We start from the raw sequence: 16,607 nt of genomic DNA, 5'->3' as shown, positions 1-16,607 counted from the left end.
GTGAATCTGCTGTTATTAAGAAGAGGGCTGCTTCACTCATTGTTGTTATTGTTGTTATCTACTCACATATTTAGTGTTGTGTCATGTCTGCCACTCTTACCATCTTCTGTAAATAAATCCATCATACGAAAGCAGTTACGTTTGACAGAAAACGTCACGGAATTATTATTTTTCAAAAAAGAACTCACGGACTGGTTTAGGACCATTGGCCTTATGTTTGACAACATCGGGGGAAGAAAATCAAGGCAGGTTTCCAGAACCAACCGAGATTTCCCTGGTTTAAAATGCATCTCGTCCGTGAGTCGACGTGACGTGAACACAAACACCTGATAGAGTTCGGACGGTGACTCAGGCCTTTCTGAAAGCTTTGCGTCTCATTTCCCTGCTTGTCACGCCAGGGAATCCAATCACATCCTGTGTCTGGAATCATTTGCGGTTAGTCAAAGCAGACTCGTTTGCCTGGGCGTCGTGTGTGCGGTACACTCCGGCTCGATGGAATCCCGCCTTCGCAGCTTGCAGCATGAACGGTACTTTGCATCGCACCACGATGAATTGAAAAATCCCTGTGGCTGATTTGCATTGGAAGCTTCCCTTGGTCGTCACAGGCCGGCGATTGTGTTGAGGTCCCCGCGTTCAGTCTTATGATCTGCCTCTCTCAGCGGCGCGGAGCGCTGAAGGTCATCGGATAGCCAATTGATTCGACGAGCTGTCTCTCCTCCAATATGTTTTATTTAACCCTGGACTGGAATCCCAGGCCAATCCAAATATGTTTTATTCAATTATAGCCGATTTCTCCACTTCAAGTCCAACCTAATTTCTTCAAACAATCTTTGCCGTTTTAAGAAATCATTAAATCTCATAGCTTCGTCTGCTTAATCCAAAGCATCCTCATCCAGTGTGCACATTTGCAAAACATTCAGTGATTCACACATAAACACAATCTTAGCCCTCCTGCCTCCCGGCCTACCTGCACTGTTCTGACCTTAAATTAGCCCCTTTGAGGAAGATAGAAACTAAAAATAGCACAACCATTTGTATGGATTGTGACTAACCAACACACTCTAAAAGTGACAGGGAAAAGCATGAGCTTCGCCAGCATTTTGTGACACTACTTTGCTACGAATGCTAATTCCACCAGTCGCTGTAGTGGTTTTAGCTTTAGTCCGGTGATATTTCCAATGTTTACTTCTGAAGATGTACAACATGATAGGCCACGGAAAACAATGCTAAATCTGCTCTGTTTCTCCTCTGCTCTGCGAATGGGAAAATGTAACTGACAATGTAAAGGAAACACCAAAATACAGGATTTCAGCGGTGCTAAGTTAATTTTCTGCTCTACTGTGTAGCATGAATTCATAAACTTGGATACAACAGTAAGCTTAACAGCACAACCTCGCTTTCCACGGAATAGGAAGTTACAACGTAATTGGATATGTAAAAAAAATAAGGTCATGGACGTGCATCGTCAACGTACTGTAATGGCCTCATCTACGTAATACATAATGCTGGTGATAATGTGTGATGAAGAGCTGAATTGTGAACCTGGATGAAAACGACCTCGATCGGTTCTCTTCCGCTCCTTTCATCAAAGATGTCATTCAGAGAAACTGGGACCTACTTTGAATTCAATTGTCAGAAATCAGGTCATGGAGAAAGAGAGGGAGAAGGAACACGCCTCCGTATCCAACAGCATTGAACGTGCGAGGGTGAAAAACAGCAGCTGGCATCACCTGATCACCGTTCAGTTAATCCTCTGCTCTGGTTAGGCATGAATAGAATCTGCATTTATACATGCAGTCTTCTTCCTGTCAGTCATGCGGTCACCAGATGGATTTACCCATGGACAGTGGTGTGGGATCGGACGCCGGTCAGAGGTTTAATAAGGTCACCATGTAATGCTGTTTGGTTTTGGGGCTGATAGCGTTAGGTGCCTCTGCTAATGAAATTACCACCTGGATTCTGTCTTTGTTTGCCGACTCGGAGCTGAATTTACAGCCCGGAAAGACAAATAGAAGTCGGTGGCGTCGGCGTGCGCATCAGCACACGCACACTGCATTAGCCGCAGGCCAACTGGAGAGCGTGACCTTTTCCATCGCCGGTTGATAGGTGCACTAATCTTTACCAAGTTTGAGCCGCTCCTTGGGTCATCGAGCTAAGTGACAAGCCATAGGTTGATGGAAAATCCATAGCATTACTGCCATACATTACCTTTATTTGATTGGGCGTTTTGCAGCAGAGAGTCGGGGAACGCCGGCGAAGTCGCGCACCTCCCCGTCCAGGACCATTTCTACCCCCTCCCTCCTCCTCCTCCTCCTCCTCCTCCTCCTCCGCGGCCCCGGTGACATTGACGTACAGCCTCTTGCTACCATCCATAGGGCCGACCCCGTGAGTGCTTGTGAGTGCTGTAAATCACTCCCCGCTATTGATTTTCCATTAGAAGTCAGCCACTCTGAGCACCTCTGACAGCGTGCTCGCAAACACCTCGCCATGCGTTAGAGGCGATGTTAAAGCAAAGGCAACACGGCGTCACGTGACTGAGCGGGGGCTCACAGGAAGCGGAGGAAGTGTTCCCACTTTCACTTTTATGTACGCTAAGACCCAGTTCCTGCACACACACACACACACACACACACACCCCGGAGCCTTTGCTGGATCCTTGCCCACACTCTAATAAGCATCACTGACGTCTTCCTGGAACGGCCCGGGTTGTTTTCGGTGTCAGCACTCGTGGTGACGTGGGAGCATCTGTCACACCCCGACGAACATACGTGCACATCCCCGGCAGCCGTCTAAAGAGGGGCTCACATTACACTTGTGGAACAAGCTCGCTAAGTGCCACCTGCCTACATTAGCCGGGCACTTTGTCTTGTGTACATACGGTGGCGCGTCACGAAGCGGAGCGCCCGGGAAGAGTTGTGGAGGCCCCGGCGCCAAAACTTTGGCACAATATTCCCGCGGCCCGGCCCGGACGGATAAATCGGCTGGGGATTCGTTTGGCCGTGGGCAGAGAGGCCGAGGAGTCCTGACCCGTTTCCCCTTCTGTTCTTGTTTTTGCAGACGGTGCAGACACACCGGCCTCACTTCCTGGCGGTGCACTGCCAGGAGGTGGGCGGGAAGAACTACGAGGCGTCCATGTCGCACGTGGACATCTTTGTCAAGTAAGTACTTTGCAGCGAATTAATTGGGCGTGAGTGACGGGAGCAGGGACGTTCACCTTGACGAGCCGGCTCATGGAACCAAGGAGCAGTCCCGGTTTAATCTGAGCGGACTGCTCCCCCCACTGGCAGCTGCACTTCCACACAGTTTTATGTGATTTGAACGTTGAGTGCCTGTTAATTTGCATATTCTTTGTTGAAGTGCAGACTATACATACATGGGAAAATGTCTATAATTTTGGGGGAAAAACCAAAATGATTACTATCTGAAATATTACAATCTCAACATAAAACCAATTTTAATGATACTTTCCGGTGCAAAATACAGTGAAAAAACTACAAAACTAAATCCAAACTCCAAAAATCTATGTATTCTTTCAAATGTTTCCAATTTTTCTTGGCAGTTTGGCCAGATTGGCTCACGGCCTTATGTTTTACACCCCTGGATCTTTCTTCTCCTTTTATTAGAGAGCTGCTGTCCAGTGATGCCATGAAGGAGTACAGCAGAGCCCGCGTCTACCTCGATGAGAACTACAAGTCCCAGGAGCACTTCACAGTAAGTGCTGTCAGGCATGATGAGTTTCACACAAACATGCCAGGATCTAAACTAACCTCAGGCATTAATTATCAATAAATACTCAAAGTGTGCGAATTGGAAGAAACCCTGATTTTATCTTTAGTCACCATTGATTCGAAATGGTTGGATACTTCTTTACTTTTAGACAATTATTTAAGCTGGACATTATATCACCAGTGATTTTAGGTCATTTCGACACTTTATGACACCAATATTAAGGGTTACAGCATAAAAATGTCAGTTGTATAGCATGACATAATACATTTTTACAAGTGGTTGGTCTGGTATTTTTTTTTCTTTTCTTTCTTTTTTTTTTTTTTAAAGATATAGGTGTCAGTGATGTCAATTCTTATTATTTTCAGGTTATGTCGTGCATTTTAAATGAAGCTTGAATTAAAACGTGAATACATTTCATGTCTCAGTCTGAACAGATGAAGCATATTGCGCACAGTCACAAAGCCATTCACTCAACTATAGAACGAAGCATAAGTATGTTGAATTTTGTGCAATAATTGTAGGTGCAGTGACGGGAACTGGCCACATGGGGGTAGTAGATGTTCAGGAATAGATGTGTGTCGCGCGACGTGAGGTTTCCTGTTTTATGATTGATGTTTAAGATTAGCTAAATAGTGGAATCAGCAGCCTAATATTAGACACATTAATTAGGTGGTTGGATAAAGAGAAGGAAGAAGAATTTGGCAACAAAATACAAACAAACACATTTCTTTAAAGTAATACTTTAATTGCATTCATTTGGAACACTGTCAGTCTCTTCATGTGTGTTCAGTTGATTCAGTGGGACAAGTTAGACACTTTTGGACCATCAAAATCCCATTGTGTATATATTTTTTGTTGTTGAGGTGGGACAAATGAGAATATAGTGGGACACGCGGCCACTTCAAGTACATCTGGAAACTGTGGGAAGCCATTAGAGGATATGGAGAAGCCATCACAACCAGTCTGAATACCTTTTGAATTTAAATGAGACATCGGTGGGCTCTTGTGCAGTATGGTGGGCTGCCAGTCACTGTATGTACGCCTTGAAAACAGTGGGGTAAAATAAATAGACTATGGCTGCCATTTATCAAATTATGTATGTTTATTGGACCATTGTTGGGCCATCAAAGTGTTTTTTTTTTAGTGGTTGTATTAAGAATGAGACTATAGTGGGCCGTCACAGTCACGATTGGTACATTTACAAACCGTGGCCCACTATAATCACCTTAGGTACATTTAAGAGCTTTATTGGGACAAATACGACTATGGAGCTGTGGAAGGCTCTCAGAGGCTGACAAAGTCACTTTTTAAATATGTTTCCAAATGTTAATGGGGAATATTAGACTATGATGGGCCTTCACGGTCACTCAAGTATATTTAGGAACTACACTGAGAAACATTTGACAATAATGGACGGTCACGCTCGCGTTTTAGAGGCAATTGAAGGCCAACATAAGCAGTGGGGGCCATTAGTGTCACATTTGGTACATTTACAAACTGTGTGAGTCTATAATAGACGGTGGTGGCTCACTATAATCACTTTAGGTCCATTTTAAAGTGATATTGGGACAAATGAGACTCTGGTCAAAAGAGACTCTGAGAGGCTGTTAAAGTCACTTTTTAAGTATGTTTACAAATTATAATGGGGGAATATCAAGACTATGATTGTTTAGAAATTAGACCGTGGTGTTTGTCACAGTCACTTTACCTACATTTAAACAGTGCAGTTGGACAATCGAGAGTAATGTGGGACTTCAGTCACCTGTATTAATGGGGGAAATCTAATATCTGCTGAATTGACTCTTCCTGTGTCCCGCAGGCTGAACAGGTGGCCTCTTGGTGGAGCCAAACGCTCAAACTTGTACCTCTCAGTGATCGAGCCCATCTCTGTTTAACCACGCTGTCCATTACAATCAAACGTGTTTTGAAATGCAGTTTTTATGTCCAATACTCAATAAACGTCCCCCAGGTGTCTATCAGATCATCATATGAGGACTCCCGAGAGATAATGTGGAAGTCCTCCAGAACGCCACATCACAGTGGTCCCGATATGGACTGCAGCCCGTGTGTGTGTGTGTGTGTGTGTGTGTGTATGTGTGTGTGTGTGTGTGTGTGTGTGTGTGTGTGTGTGTGTGTGTGTGTGTGTGTGTGTGTGTGTGTGTGTGTGTGTGTGTGTGTGTGTGTGTGTGTGTGTGTGTGTGTGTGTGTGTGTGTGTGTGTGTGTGTGTGTGTGTGTGTGTGTGTGTGTGTGAGACTACCGATTCGTGTCCGTCCCGGTTCTTCTCCATGTTTTATTTATTTGTTTATTTGTTGTTGTTTTTTTGGTGTCATCACCACGCTACGCTGCGCCTCCGCAAACGCTCATAAATCACAGCGCCCGCTGAGTCACATTTGCTCTTTTCAAAAAAAAATTACAAACACTGGCCTTTCCAAAAATCTAATTATGTTGCGTTTCATAAAAGCGCCGCTAATATCCCGGCATTACGAGCTGTTTATTTAATGGTGTTTGTCTATAGATTAACCTTCTTTTCTTTTTTTTTTTTTTTTTTTACCCTTCTTTTCCCTGCTTGTATTTTCATTTTTCACCAAATAGAGATGGAGGCGTGCGCCCGTCTCTGCGAATCAGTCAGCGGAAAGAGAAACATCAGACGTGCTTTTCTATTGAAATCCCGGCAACAGTAAATATGAAGAGACTCTGCAGTGCTTCTCACAAAGGGCTTGCCATTTAGCTTTGGTGACATCACTCCATGTTTGTTTTCCCCCGATCTTCGATTCATTTTTGTCCTCCCCGCTGCGCCGCGTGGATAATTGTTTGTACCGCACCTCCCCCACTGTTGTCAGGTTTTTCAAATCATGTAAGTGGGAACACTTTGTTGAGTCCAGAGGTCGCGCTTTGTGTAAATGTGAGAGCGCGAGCGTGTGTGTGTGTGTGTGTGTGTGTGTGTGTGTGTTTTAGAAACACACAGCTGTTTTGGATGAGGTGCGTAGCATCGGAGCTAATGTGTGCGTGAGGCCTGAAGTCTGAGCTCTGTGAGAGTGCGTTGGAGAAAGAGGTCAGTGATTTTTAATGCTCTTGATACTCGACCGTCCATTCATCTTCTCACAGCAGTTAAATTGATCTCAAACTTGATAATCCGTCCGGCCATCGCGCCAAAAACTCACATGATGGAAAATTGAATCTTCTCATTCAGCTGCTTTCAGCTCATCGGTCCGACAAAAACAAACAGTTTGACTGTATTTGCTGTTCTTTTTTTCCCCCCCCTCAGCCTTTAAAGAAAGTGAAATTAGCAAGTAATGAAGAAAAATAATCCAAAAATGACCTGATTGAGAATTGTATTTCATTTATCTAGTTATTTAACTGTTTTTATTCACTTTTCCAAACATTACACTGAAAGAACAGAAACCTTGTTGCTGTAATGTGCAAGATACATGTAATATATGGTGCCAGTTCCAGCAGTACACATTTTTATTTATACCTTCAAAATCTGAGAGATTTGCAAAGATATAGAAATTAAAAAAAAACCCACAAAATGTTAAATTTACATAAAGATAAAGATATTTACTGAATAAATCTTTGTTTCTTTAAAAAAGTAACCCCCCCCCCCCCCCCCCCCCCCCCCCAATTTGGCAGATTAATATCAAAATGTGAAGAATAAAGACAAAAGCTGTGAAATCAAGAGAGAAAGAAATGTGAATGATACTTGTAAATATGAATTTTGAGAATAAAGCAAGTCATTTTTCAAACTGAACAATAAAGATAAAGTGTCATGAATAAATGAAAATTAAAAAAAGGTTAATAATGAAAGTGCTGCACCACAATTGAGTGAAGATTTTGACAATGACATTAGTGGGAAGAGATTGATGAATATATTGAACAGTAAAGACATGTAAATCCACATTTCAAAAATAGTGTTGAAAGAGAATAATAAAAATATCACAAAGTTGAGAACAAAGCCACAATGTTAATGTGAATCTTAAATAATAGTGCAGAATCCTGCAATGAAACACACTTTAAAGGTTACAAACAGTCATAGTGTCTTGAATGATATGGCAGTTTTATGGAAAAATAGGGATGTTAATGAAGTTTTTGTTGTCTTGAAGAAGGCTGCTGTGTTAGGAACAACGTTGAAATGTGAAGAATCGGAATAAAATGTCTGAAATCAAATTGTCAAATAAGTGAAACGAATATGTTGAGAAAAAGTGTAAATATTAAATGATCATTTGAAATGACAGAGCCTCTCTGTTAAGAACAAATCTTATGAACAGAATTTGAATGTTGAGAATCAACTTCAGCATGAGATGATATTAAATATATCCCTTTATAGCGTTGGAGGTTTTAGATTTCGATTTAAAAAGATTTCACATGAGAATTTGTACGTATTTTCTGAGAAAAACAAAGTTGTTGTCAAAAGAAAGTTTCTCAGTCTCCAAAGTGGTCTGTCTTGTTTTGTCAAAGAATCTGATAATTTGTCAACAAAAGTTATGATGATGGATTAAAAAATGTCCAAAGACTTGAGAAAGAATCTGCATTAATTTCTCAATACATTTCTGATCATTTGTTGAGCAATCTGTTATCATTTGGGAAAATAATCTGCAGTTATTCTTAGAAAACTCTGGTAGTAGCTGTAGAAGAACCTGTGATAATTGCTAAAAGAATTAAGGTTATTTATCAAATAAAGTGTCAGTATTTGCTGATGGCGGGATTCTTCAGGTGGCACCTTGCTGGGCTGTTCAAAGTGAACAATGAGAAGTGCAGGCTGGTGCTCCTCCTCTCCTCCCAGAGGAGGCCAGCAGGAAGATGGCTTGACTGACACCTCCCCCCCCCCCCATGCGCCTCCTCCTCGTCCTCCTCCTGGCCCGGGCCCGGGGCCTGGTGTTTTACAGCCCCGTTAAGGTATACAGCAGGTAAAATGTCAATTAGGAAGGCCCGCCCTGATAACTCAACTCCCAATCCACTTGTTCTTGGCCATTAATATTTATCGTCCGGGGCCTGGCCCTGGAGCCCGATTCCCCCCCCCTCCACCGGTTGTCATGTGGAGCGATGTGTCTCTCACACACACACACACACACACACACACACACACACACACACACACACACACACACACACACACACACACACACACACACACACACACACACACACACACACACACACACACACACACACACACACACACACACACACACACTTGGGTGTCGACGAAACTCCACACAAAACACCCACCAATTCACATGCGCCAACACACACCTGCGGCTGCTGCAGGACACACACACACACACACACACACACACACACACACACACACACACACACACACACACACACACACACACACACACACACACACACACACACACACACACACACACACACACACACACACACAGAGAGAGAGCCTCCTCAGCCCTCAGTTGTTCCAGGGCATTTTAATGGGAAATTAAAGGCATCCCTCATGTCTGTGGTCTGCAGGACGGCGACAAGAGCAGCGGCGGAGGATAAATCAGACTCCTGACAGGACACCGCCGTTTCCCGTTGCGGCGTGTGTGCATGCATGCACATGTGTGTGACACAAATGTTTTTACCCCCAGAGGCAGCGTTGAAGAGCTGAACCGCTCCGTCACGGACAGTTTTTGCCCGAAGGTTCTAAGGGGTGATGTCGGGCGTCAGGCTCACTTCCAGGCCTCTGTGTAAGCAAACTGCACACGGAGAAAGACTTCCAATGAAGAGCAGCCAACAGCGAGCAGGAATCCCAAGTAGCTCCTATCTGTCTGGAGTTTAGTGTGAGGATGTCACATTGTTTGGACTAAGAGAGAGGTGTGAAGAAGTGATCAACATTGGGTCTGATTTCAGCCTATTAAAAGCTTAGAAGTGACAATCCCATTGTGTACCCATAAGCACATGATGTATGACAGGAACGAAGACGTGACAACAGTGAGGAAACATTGGAAAGGCTCGATCATAAACAGAAGGTTGATGGACGTGCAAATCCAGTGCGCCAATGGTCAGTGTTGATTTTGAGGGTCACAGTAGATCATGTGCTCACCCTATTAGATTTGGCTCAGTGGTCTGTGACTTACGGTAACTTCTTGGCCACAGTTTCCCCTTTTTACATTTATGTCAAGTTTAATGAAGGCTTTAAGTCTGACCTTTGTACCAGTACCTACCTGGACTTGATACTGAACATGGCATCCGACTGAGACCCCGAACTGAACCGTAGATGGCAGTAAGAAGTAGATACCCTATCACTGATAATACAGCATTAAACAAAACAGACATAAGGACGTTGGGGTGCCGGATTTCAGATTGCAACTCTTCCTATCAACAAATTTGAGGCGCCTTACTTAAAAATTGGAGTTGGCATCATCCATTTTTTTTACTGACATCACAGTAAGTGGCCCCTGAACTTAAATTAGTTTTCACCTCCTCGGAAAAAATGTGTATTTTGAAGTTAATCGCATCAATCTTGTGTACTTACTGAATACGAATAAAATGTATCGGAAGACTTGAAAAGATAGTGGGACAGTAAGTTTCTTCCGTTCCAGTAAACTCAGGAGACGACGGGATGTTTTTGTGTAAGTGAGGCAAAGGCTGCAGTGAGAAGTGACGGTTTGAGGTCTGATCCCTGTTGCCAGCTCCTCAGTCTCTAATCACCACAGACCAAAAAAAATCTCTATTAGATTATTCCAATGTGAATAACTCATTTTCCGGGATGGGTGAATTGCTTTGTTTCGGACTTTCCGGTCCTGTTTGTGTTCAGATTTCCAATCAGCTGCAACTCGCCTGTTACGATTCGCCTCACTGTGCTCCCGAGGTTAGTCTTTAATTCCCCCCCACCCCCCCCCCCCCACCCCCCCCCCCCCCACCCCCCACCCCAAGGCATCGTGCTGTAATGCAATCAACAGTGGCATTCTGCTGGGCCAGGAATTTATGAACACTTAGTGTCCCTCTGTGCTGACAGGGCCGAGGCGCGAGTGTGTTTACTGTATCGCCCAGAAATGCGTGTCACTCGCCTTTATCGCCCCTTCCTTCTATTTATTTATTTATTTTTCCTGTTTAACTGCTTCCTATATCACCCTGCTACTCTGGTTTTTTTACGATGAAACAAAACCAGGTTGCATATAGAGATTATATACTTTCCAAAGAGAGAGAGAGAGAGGGAGGGGGGTCATTAAGGAGGGGTCTTTGAGTAGTGTTTTACTCACAGAGGTTAACTAGGAGCAGCAGCCGTCCACCACCTCCTCCTCCACCCCCTACCTTATCTGTGTCTGGAAAGGCCGCAGCCGACGCGCCAGCGGGTTAAAAAAATTGCCAACTAAATCCAGGAGAGCTCTTATTTCAATATGGCGAGAAGCACGGCGATGACTCGGGCCACTTGAATGGAGTAGATGTCAGCTTGGTAATATGGCCGAGGCCATAACTCTACATGGCCATCACTCATACTCTCGGGGGCTAAGTGCATACACACACACACACACACACACACACACACACACACACACACACACACACACACACACACACACACACACACACACACACACACACACACACACACACACACACACACACACACACACACACACACACACACACACTGGCTTATAGTGACAAAACCAAACAAACACAGTTGTGCACGGTGGTAGTGGTGGTGGTGGTGGTGGTGGTGGTGGGGGGTGGGGGGGGAGGGCCCAGACTGCGGACATGCGTTGAGCGACAATCAATGAATCTGCCATCAGATGTGAGTTATGATCCAGAAAGAGTGGGCATTCCCGCTGTGAAAATATTTGGACTGAAAATGTAGATATAATTAATGGATTGTGTAAAGAGGTGGAGAAATTGATGCATTTATTACGAGGAGTCACAGCCGAACAAGCAGAGCCTTTTGCCCTCCTGGATAATCGCCGCGCCTGTGACGCCGCCAACACCCCCCCCCCCACCCCCCCTTCCCCCCCACCCCACACCCGAGCAGCTCCCCTCGTCTCACATGTTTCTTCTCATAAACAGTGCTCTGATAAAGTGTCCACCCCTCTGTTTGTTTGTTTGTGTGTGTGTGTGTGTGTGTTTGTGCGAAGGAGATCCAGCAGAGTAAATCAGTTGGAAGGTGGAGGTTTTTGTTGTCGTGGTGTTGGAGGGTGTCGTCGTGTCTCCAGCCACTAGATAATGATGTGATTGCAGCATGAGGCGGTCCGGTGTGTATCTCGCCACCGTCCATTATGATGTGTGGTCCCCACCCCCACCCCTCCACCTCTCTCACATCGCCACCACCACCACCACCAGCCAGGCCACCCAAAGGGGGCAGAGTGAAGGTGAGCCTGTCATATCGATCTTTTTAGTGCTAAAATATGAGCCACTTTACTCTGCTCCCCGGCGCGGTGATGTGAAAAATAATAACTCGGACCCAAATTAAAAATATTGATTGCTGAGGAGGTGTTGAGAGCAAATAAACACCCTCTGAAGGATTTTTATCCCCCCACACCACACCCTTCCCCACCTCCATCGCTCTTCCTGCCGCTTCAACTGGCCTCCTGCCTCTGTCCAGCCAAAGAGCCGGGTCAAGGGCTGAACCGTATAAAAATATTCCACTGTGTCGTTGCTCGATCTACTTCACTATTTATTGTTAAAAGACACACATCAACAAGCACCCATCTTTACTTCGCTGCTTTGTGGTGTCCCGCAGGGCTCAGTTGTGGGGCTCCTTTGAATATATTTTGGGGGAAAAAACATCCAAAATTCAAAATATTCTGCGTTCAGTTAAAAAAAAAAAAAAAAAAAAGTGTTTATTTGTCGATCATCTTAAATAGATGATCAAATATACGTATTGAGTTATTTTCTTCCCAAAAATGTGGAAAGAGTGTAAAAGAGTTGAATTTAATTGAATTTATTTATTTATTTATTACAAAATTGGACCTGGTGTCTACACAGATTATATATTTGCATATTATCTCTATTCATTTTAATCATTAAGCATGAAGAAACGATGTGCTTCTTTGGAGGAATACAAATACTTTCTGGAGTTTCTTAAAGTTTCTTTAAAAAATAAACTAGTTCAGCTCATTCATGACGTTCATCCGTCACCCTGTTGTCATATAGAGTGTCATTCATGATCCACTGCAGTTTCTTTCTGCGTTTTGTTTAATAATAAAAGAAACCTTTTATTTTATTTTTTTTCCAATTTGCAGTGGAGCGAGAAAGTAATTCTTATCTTCCCTCCAATTCTCCTTGGTGTACCACATGGATCATTGTTTTGTCCCCAGTTTATTCTCCCTGTATTTCCTAAGTTTCCATATTTGATTGTCTGTTTTACAGATGATATTCAAGTGTCTTTTGTAACATTTTGAGGGAGTCTCAACCACCTAAACTGTCTCAGGCCATTGGAAACTTGTATAGAAACTGTATTGTGGCTGATGTTCAACAGCAGTCTGTCCTCATTGCCTTGCAAAGATTTAGTCCACTTTTTCCTTGACGTTGCATTCGCTACAAGCCAGACTCTTTATCGTTCCCAGACACAAATCAACAAGCACCTATCTTTTCAGACACTCTTAAACACTGATTGATGGGGTTTTGACTCCATAATCGGACATTATCTCGCCTCCATTCACGCACAAACACTGCCATCCCGCTGTCGTCACCCTCCGCAGGTCATAATTTTTTGCACATCCAAGCCTGCCTTCTTTTTTTTTTTTTATTCCTTCTCCTGTCGTAACAGATGAGCTGACACGGGGCCATCAAACGGGTGGGAAAACAATTGCCACAAGGTTAATTTTATTGCCTTGCTCCATGCATTTGTGAGCAGGCGGGAGGTGTCCTCTGCCCGGGCCCTGATGAATGGCCGTGCAGCGAGCAGGGTGGGAATGAAAATGAGTCGGGGGTGGGTGGGGGGGGGGTGGCGGTGAGAGGCCAAGCAAAAGGAGCCCAGGAATCCCCACCTGAAATTGAAATTTCTTCTGACATGCTCAAAATTGGTATTCTGATATATAAGAGGCGATGTTCCATTTAGTTAGATGATGAAAGCCGTCAAGTGTCCCACTCAATCGCATTTTACGATGCGTCGCTTTACCTCATAACATCCGGGGAAGGTTAATATCTGCACGCCCTAAATGGCGAATGTCAGATGGTCCGGAGTCCGTAGGAAAATAAACTACTTAGTGTGTCCTAAATGCTGTCGTAATACTTGGCCGTCCTGGTCGCGGCGCTATTGATTGTCCACAAGGACGTTTGTTCAGTTTGTTTTTTTTTCTCCTTGTTTTTTTTTTTTTTTTCTGGGGGCCGAGGCGGAATGAATAGATATTTGATGGAGCGTGGAGAGCGGGGCTGGACCAGCATCTGCATCTCCGTGCTGTGTCAGTGGGGATGAGAGCCAGGCGTCGGGGAGAGTCACATGCTGCCTGTTGACATCAGTGAGAGGGAGCCGGGCCGGAGCTGGCGATATCTCCTCTTCCCCACTTGAGCTTGGTCCTCTTGCTGAAAGCTCACTTCTGTCTGCTGGCTTCAGGCCCTCGCTGTGTGTGAGTGTGTGTGTGTGTGTGTGTGTGTGTGTGTGTGTGTGTGTGTGTGTGTGTGTGTGTGTGTGTGTGTGTGTGTGTGTGTGTGTGTGTGTGTGTGTGTGTGTGTGTGTGTGTGTGTGTGTGTGTGTGTGTAAACGTGTGTGTATCCTTTCTTCTATGGGGGGGGGGGGGGGGGTCAGCCAGCTATCTCTGTGCAGCACTTTGTCCGTACGTATCGATTCTTCCTCCGCCACTGGCTATAGTGGCTCCATTTGCATGGCCCAGCTGACCCACGCAGTCAGTGGCCATTATATTCCCATTAGCTAATCTCTCAGCTTTGATTTCCATAATCCTCTGTCTATTGAGAGCCCTCACAGCCTCCCAGCCCCACTCTCCAAGGAAAAAAAGAAGGGCCCCCTCAACCCACCCACCCTGCACACTCTGGTCTTCAGAGATCTGTGCCGTATCGCGCTCTGTACACTACTTTTATATTTAATATCACTGCAATATGCTTCGTTACACTGTATTACTGAGCTTTATTGCTTTTTATTGACACCGTTGGAGGGATGCAGATCTTTACTGGCCACAATACCAGAATAATGTAGGGCATTGTTTTCAGTCATCACCATTCACGAAACAACACTTGAACAATGATGCCATTGTTGCATGTAGCATATTAGGATCTTTAGCCGTGGGACGAAAACAAGCAAATCTACAGTTGCCTACAGATAATGTGTTTTAACACTGTTATTACATTAAACAACTGATATCTTTGATATATCAATATTGTATCTATTTCTGAAGTATTACTACATTTATTGTGAACTGAGTGAAACTCAATTCATGCAGCTACATGACATAAAAGTATTTGAGTTTAACAAAACATTTCACACGAGTTGCTTTTAGCTTTCCTGAAAGTGTTGGATTTTGTTATTTATCAACCTAAAATCCACCTTTATAAAATGTTGGACTCATCAGGGTTAAGGTAATATAATTTAAGTATAGGTTGGATTTTTAGGTATTAATTTGCCATTGAGATTGTTAGTATTAAATATATGTTAATGGTTGTGGCCAAAACCTTATATACTAATGATTTCTTCTTAATTTTAATCAGTCTTTGAAGCATATTAGAAATTAATCTACATGAAGACATTGTTCTAAATCCAGTCTACTTCATCTTAACAAAGCAAAAACTCTAATTAGGACTGTGAGATTAGAAATCTTATAGTTGGGCCGCAATACACCGAGTACTTAAATTGTACCTGTCAACTCAAAGCTCAAAAGTAGGCTGTATGTCTCACACGGGCGTGTGCGCCAGTGGAGATAGACATTCTGATGTTATATTACTAGCAATATGCCATCTTTTCACCATTACTAGAATTTGTCCAATCGCACTGTCAAACGTTTCAATAAGATCCTACATTTTATTTAAGCCGCAACATCCAGATATATCTATAAAGAAAAGTGCTAAACATGTCAACTGTCAGTGCGTTTATAGGCTAAAAATAATCATTTGATCGATGGTAATCAGCTGTCTCAGGCCAACCGTCTCCCCCTCCCATGTATCCATCCGGGGAGTGTCCACTTATCCTCTCTGAGAAGAAACATCCAGCATGCCCAGCCAAGATTAACCTTAATCACCCTCAGCGGAGTTGTCTTCAAGCGATCGCTTACATTGATCAAAGAGGGCCTACCACCTACCCACCCTCACGCCACCCTTGACAACGCCCCCCCCTCTCTCCCCTCTACAAATGAGCTGATAATTAATAAAGGTCGGCTCCACAAACACCAGCCAACAGACAGTATGATGGATCGGACAGCTTGGATACAAACCAATACATTGCCAAGCTTTTCTCCAGCCTTGCGAAAGGCCCCTGGGTGATCTTTACCTTGCATGATCAGGGATGCATAGGAGCACCCACCCCGCTAATTAAATACCCACAGGTTGCCCTTGTTTTGCAGCGGGGATGTTTTCTATCTGTTCACTATTGACATGCTTTAAATAATTCATGAAGCTGCATTGCTGTGGCCAGAGTTTATGGTTTCTGCTGTACTGTTGGAGACTCTTGAGATAAAGTCAGTCAAAAGTTACATTTCACTTTGTTCGGATGAAATTCGATTAGGAGTTTTCAGCCTGTGCCATCTGACGGGTGATCAGAAGTTTCTACACCTACGTCCCAAATGCCAGTCAAATAGGATAAAGATGGACGCGTTGGTAATTGTCAGCACGGAGACAATTCTCATGATTCATGTAAAGCGCTCGCGTCTTTGTGGGACATTTATCTTGGAGCTGCTGAATACCTTCAGTCTCGGCTGATTTCCTGTAACTGTCAGAGATTTGACAGCTGTTGATGATGCCGGCAGCCAGGAGGAAGTTCTGGCCTTTGTGT

At 44.1% G+C, this 16,607-nt stretch overlaps 1 protein-coding gene across 1 annotated transcript in view; it reads left to right on the top strand.

Moving 5' to 3' along the window:
- Positions 1 to 16,607, top strand: part of inpp5a (inositol polyphosphate-5-phosphatase A) — a 155,299-nt gene that overhangs the window by 47,517 nt on the left and 91,175 nt on the right. The window contains exons 3-4 of the mRNA XM_080507389.1: positions 3,058 to 3,158; positions 3,624 to 3,711. Of these exons, the coding sequence (XP_080363515.1) occupies positions 3,058 to 3,158; positions 3,624 to 3,711 (189 nt within the window). The remainder of the gene's footprint in view (positions 1 to 3,057; positions 3,159 to 3,623; positions 3,712 to 16,607) is intronic.

Source organism: Blennius ocellaris, assembly GCF_963422515.1.
Source record: "Blennius ocellaris genome assembly, chromosome: 13".
Classification (NCBI taxonomy): Eukaryota; Metazoa; Chordata; class Actinopteri; order Blenniiformes; family Blenniidae; genus Blennius; species Blennius ocellaris.
This window is presented reverse-complemented; position numbering and strand designations above follow the sequence as displayed.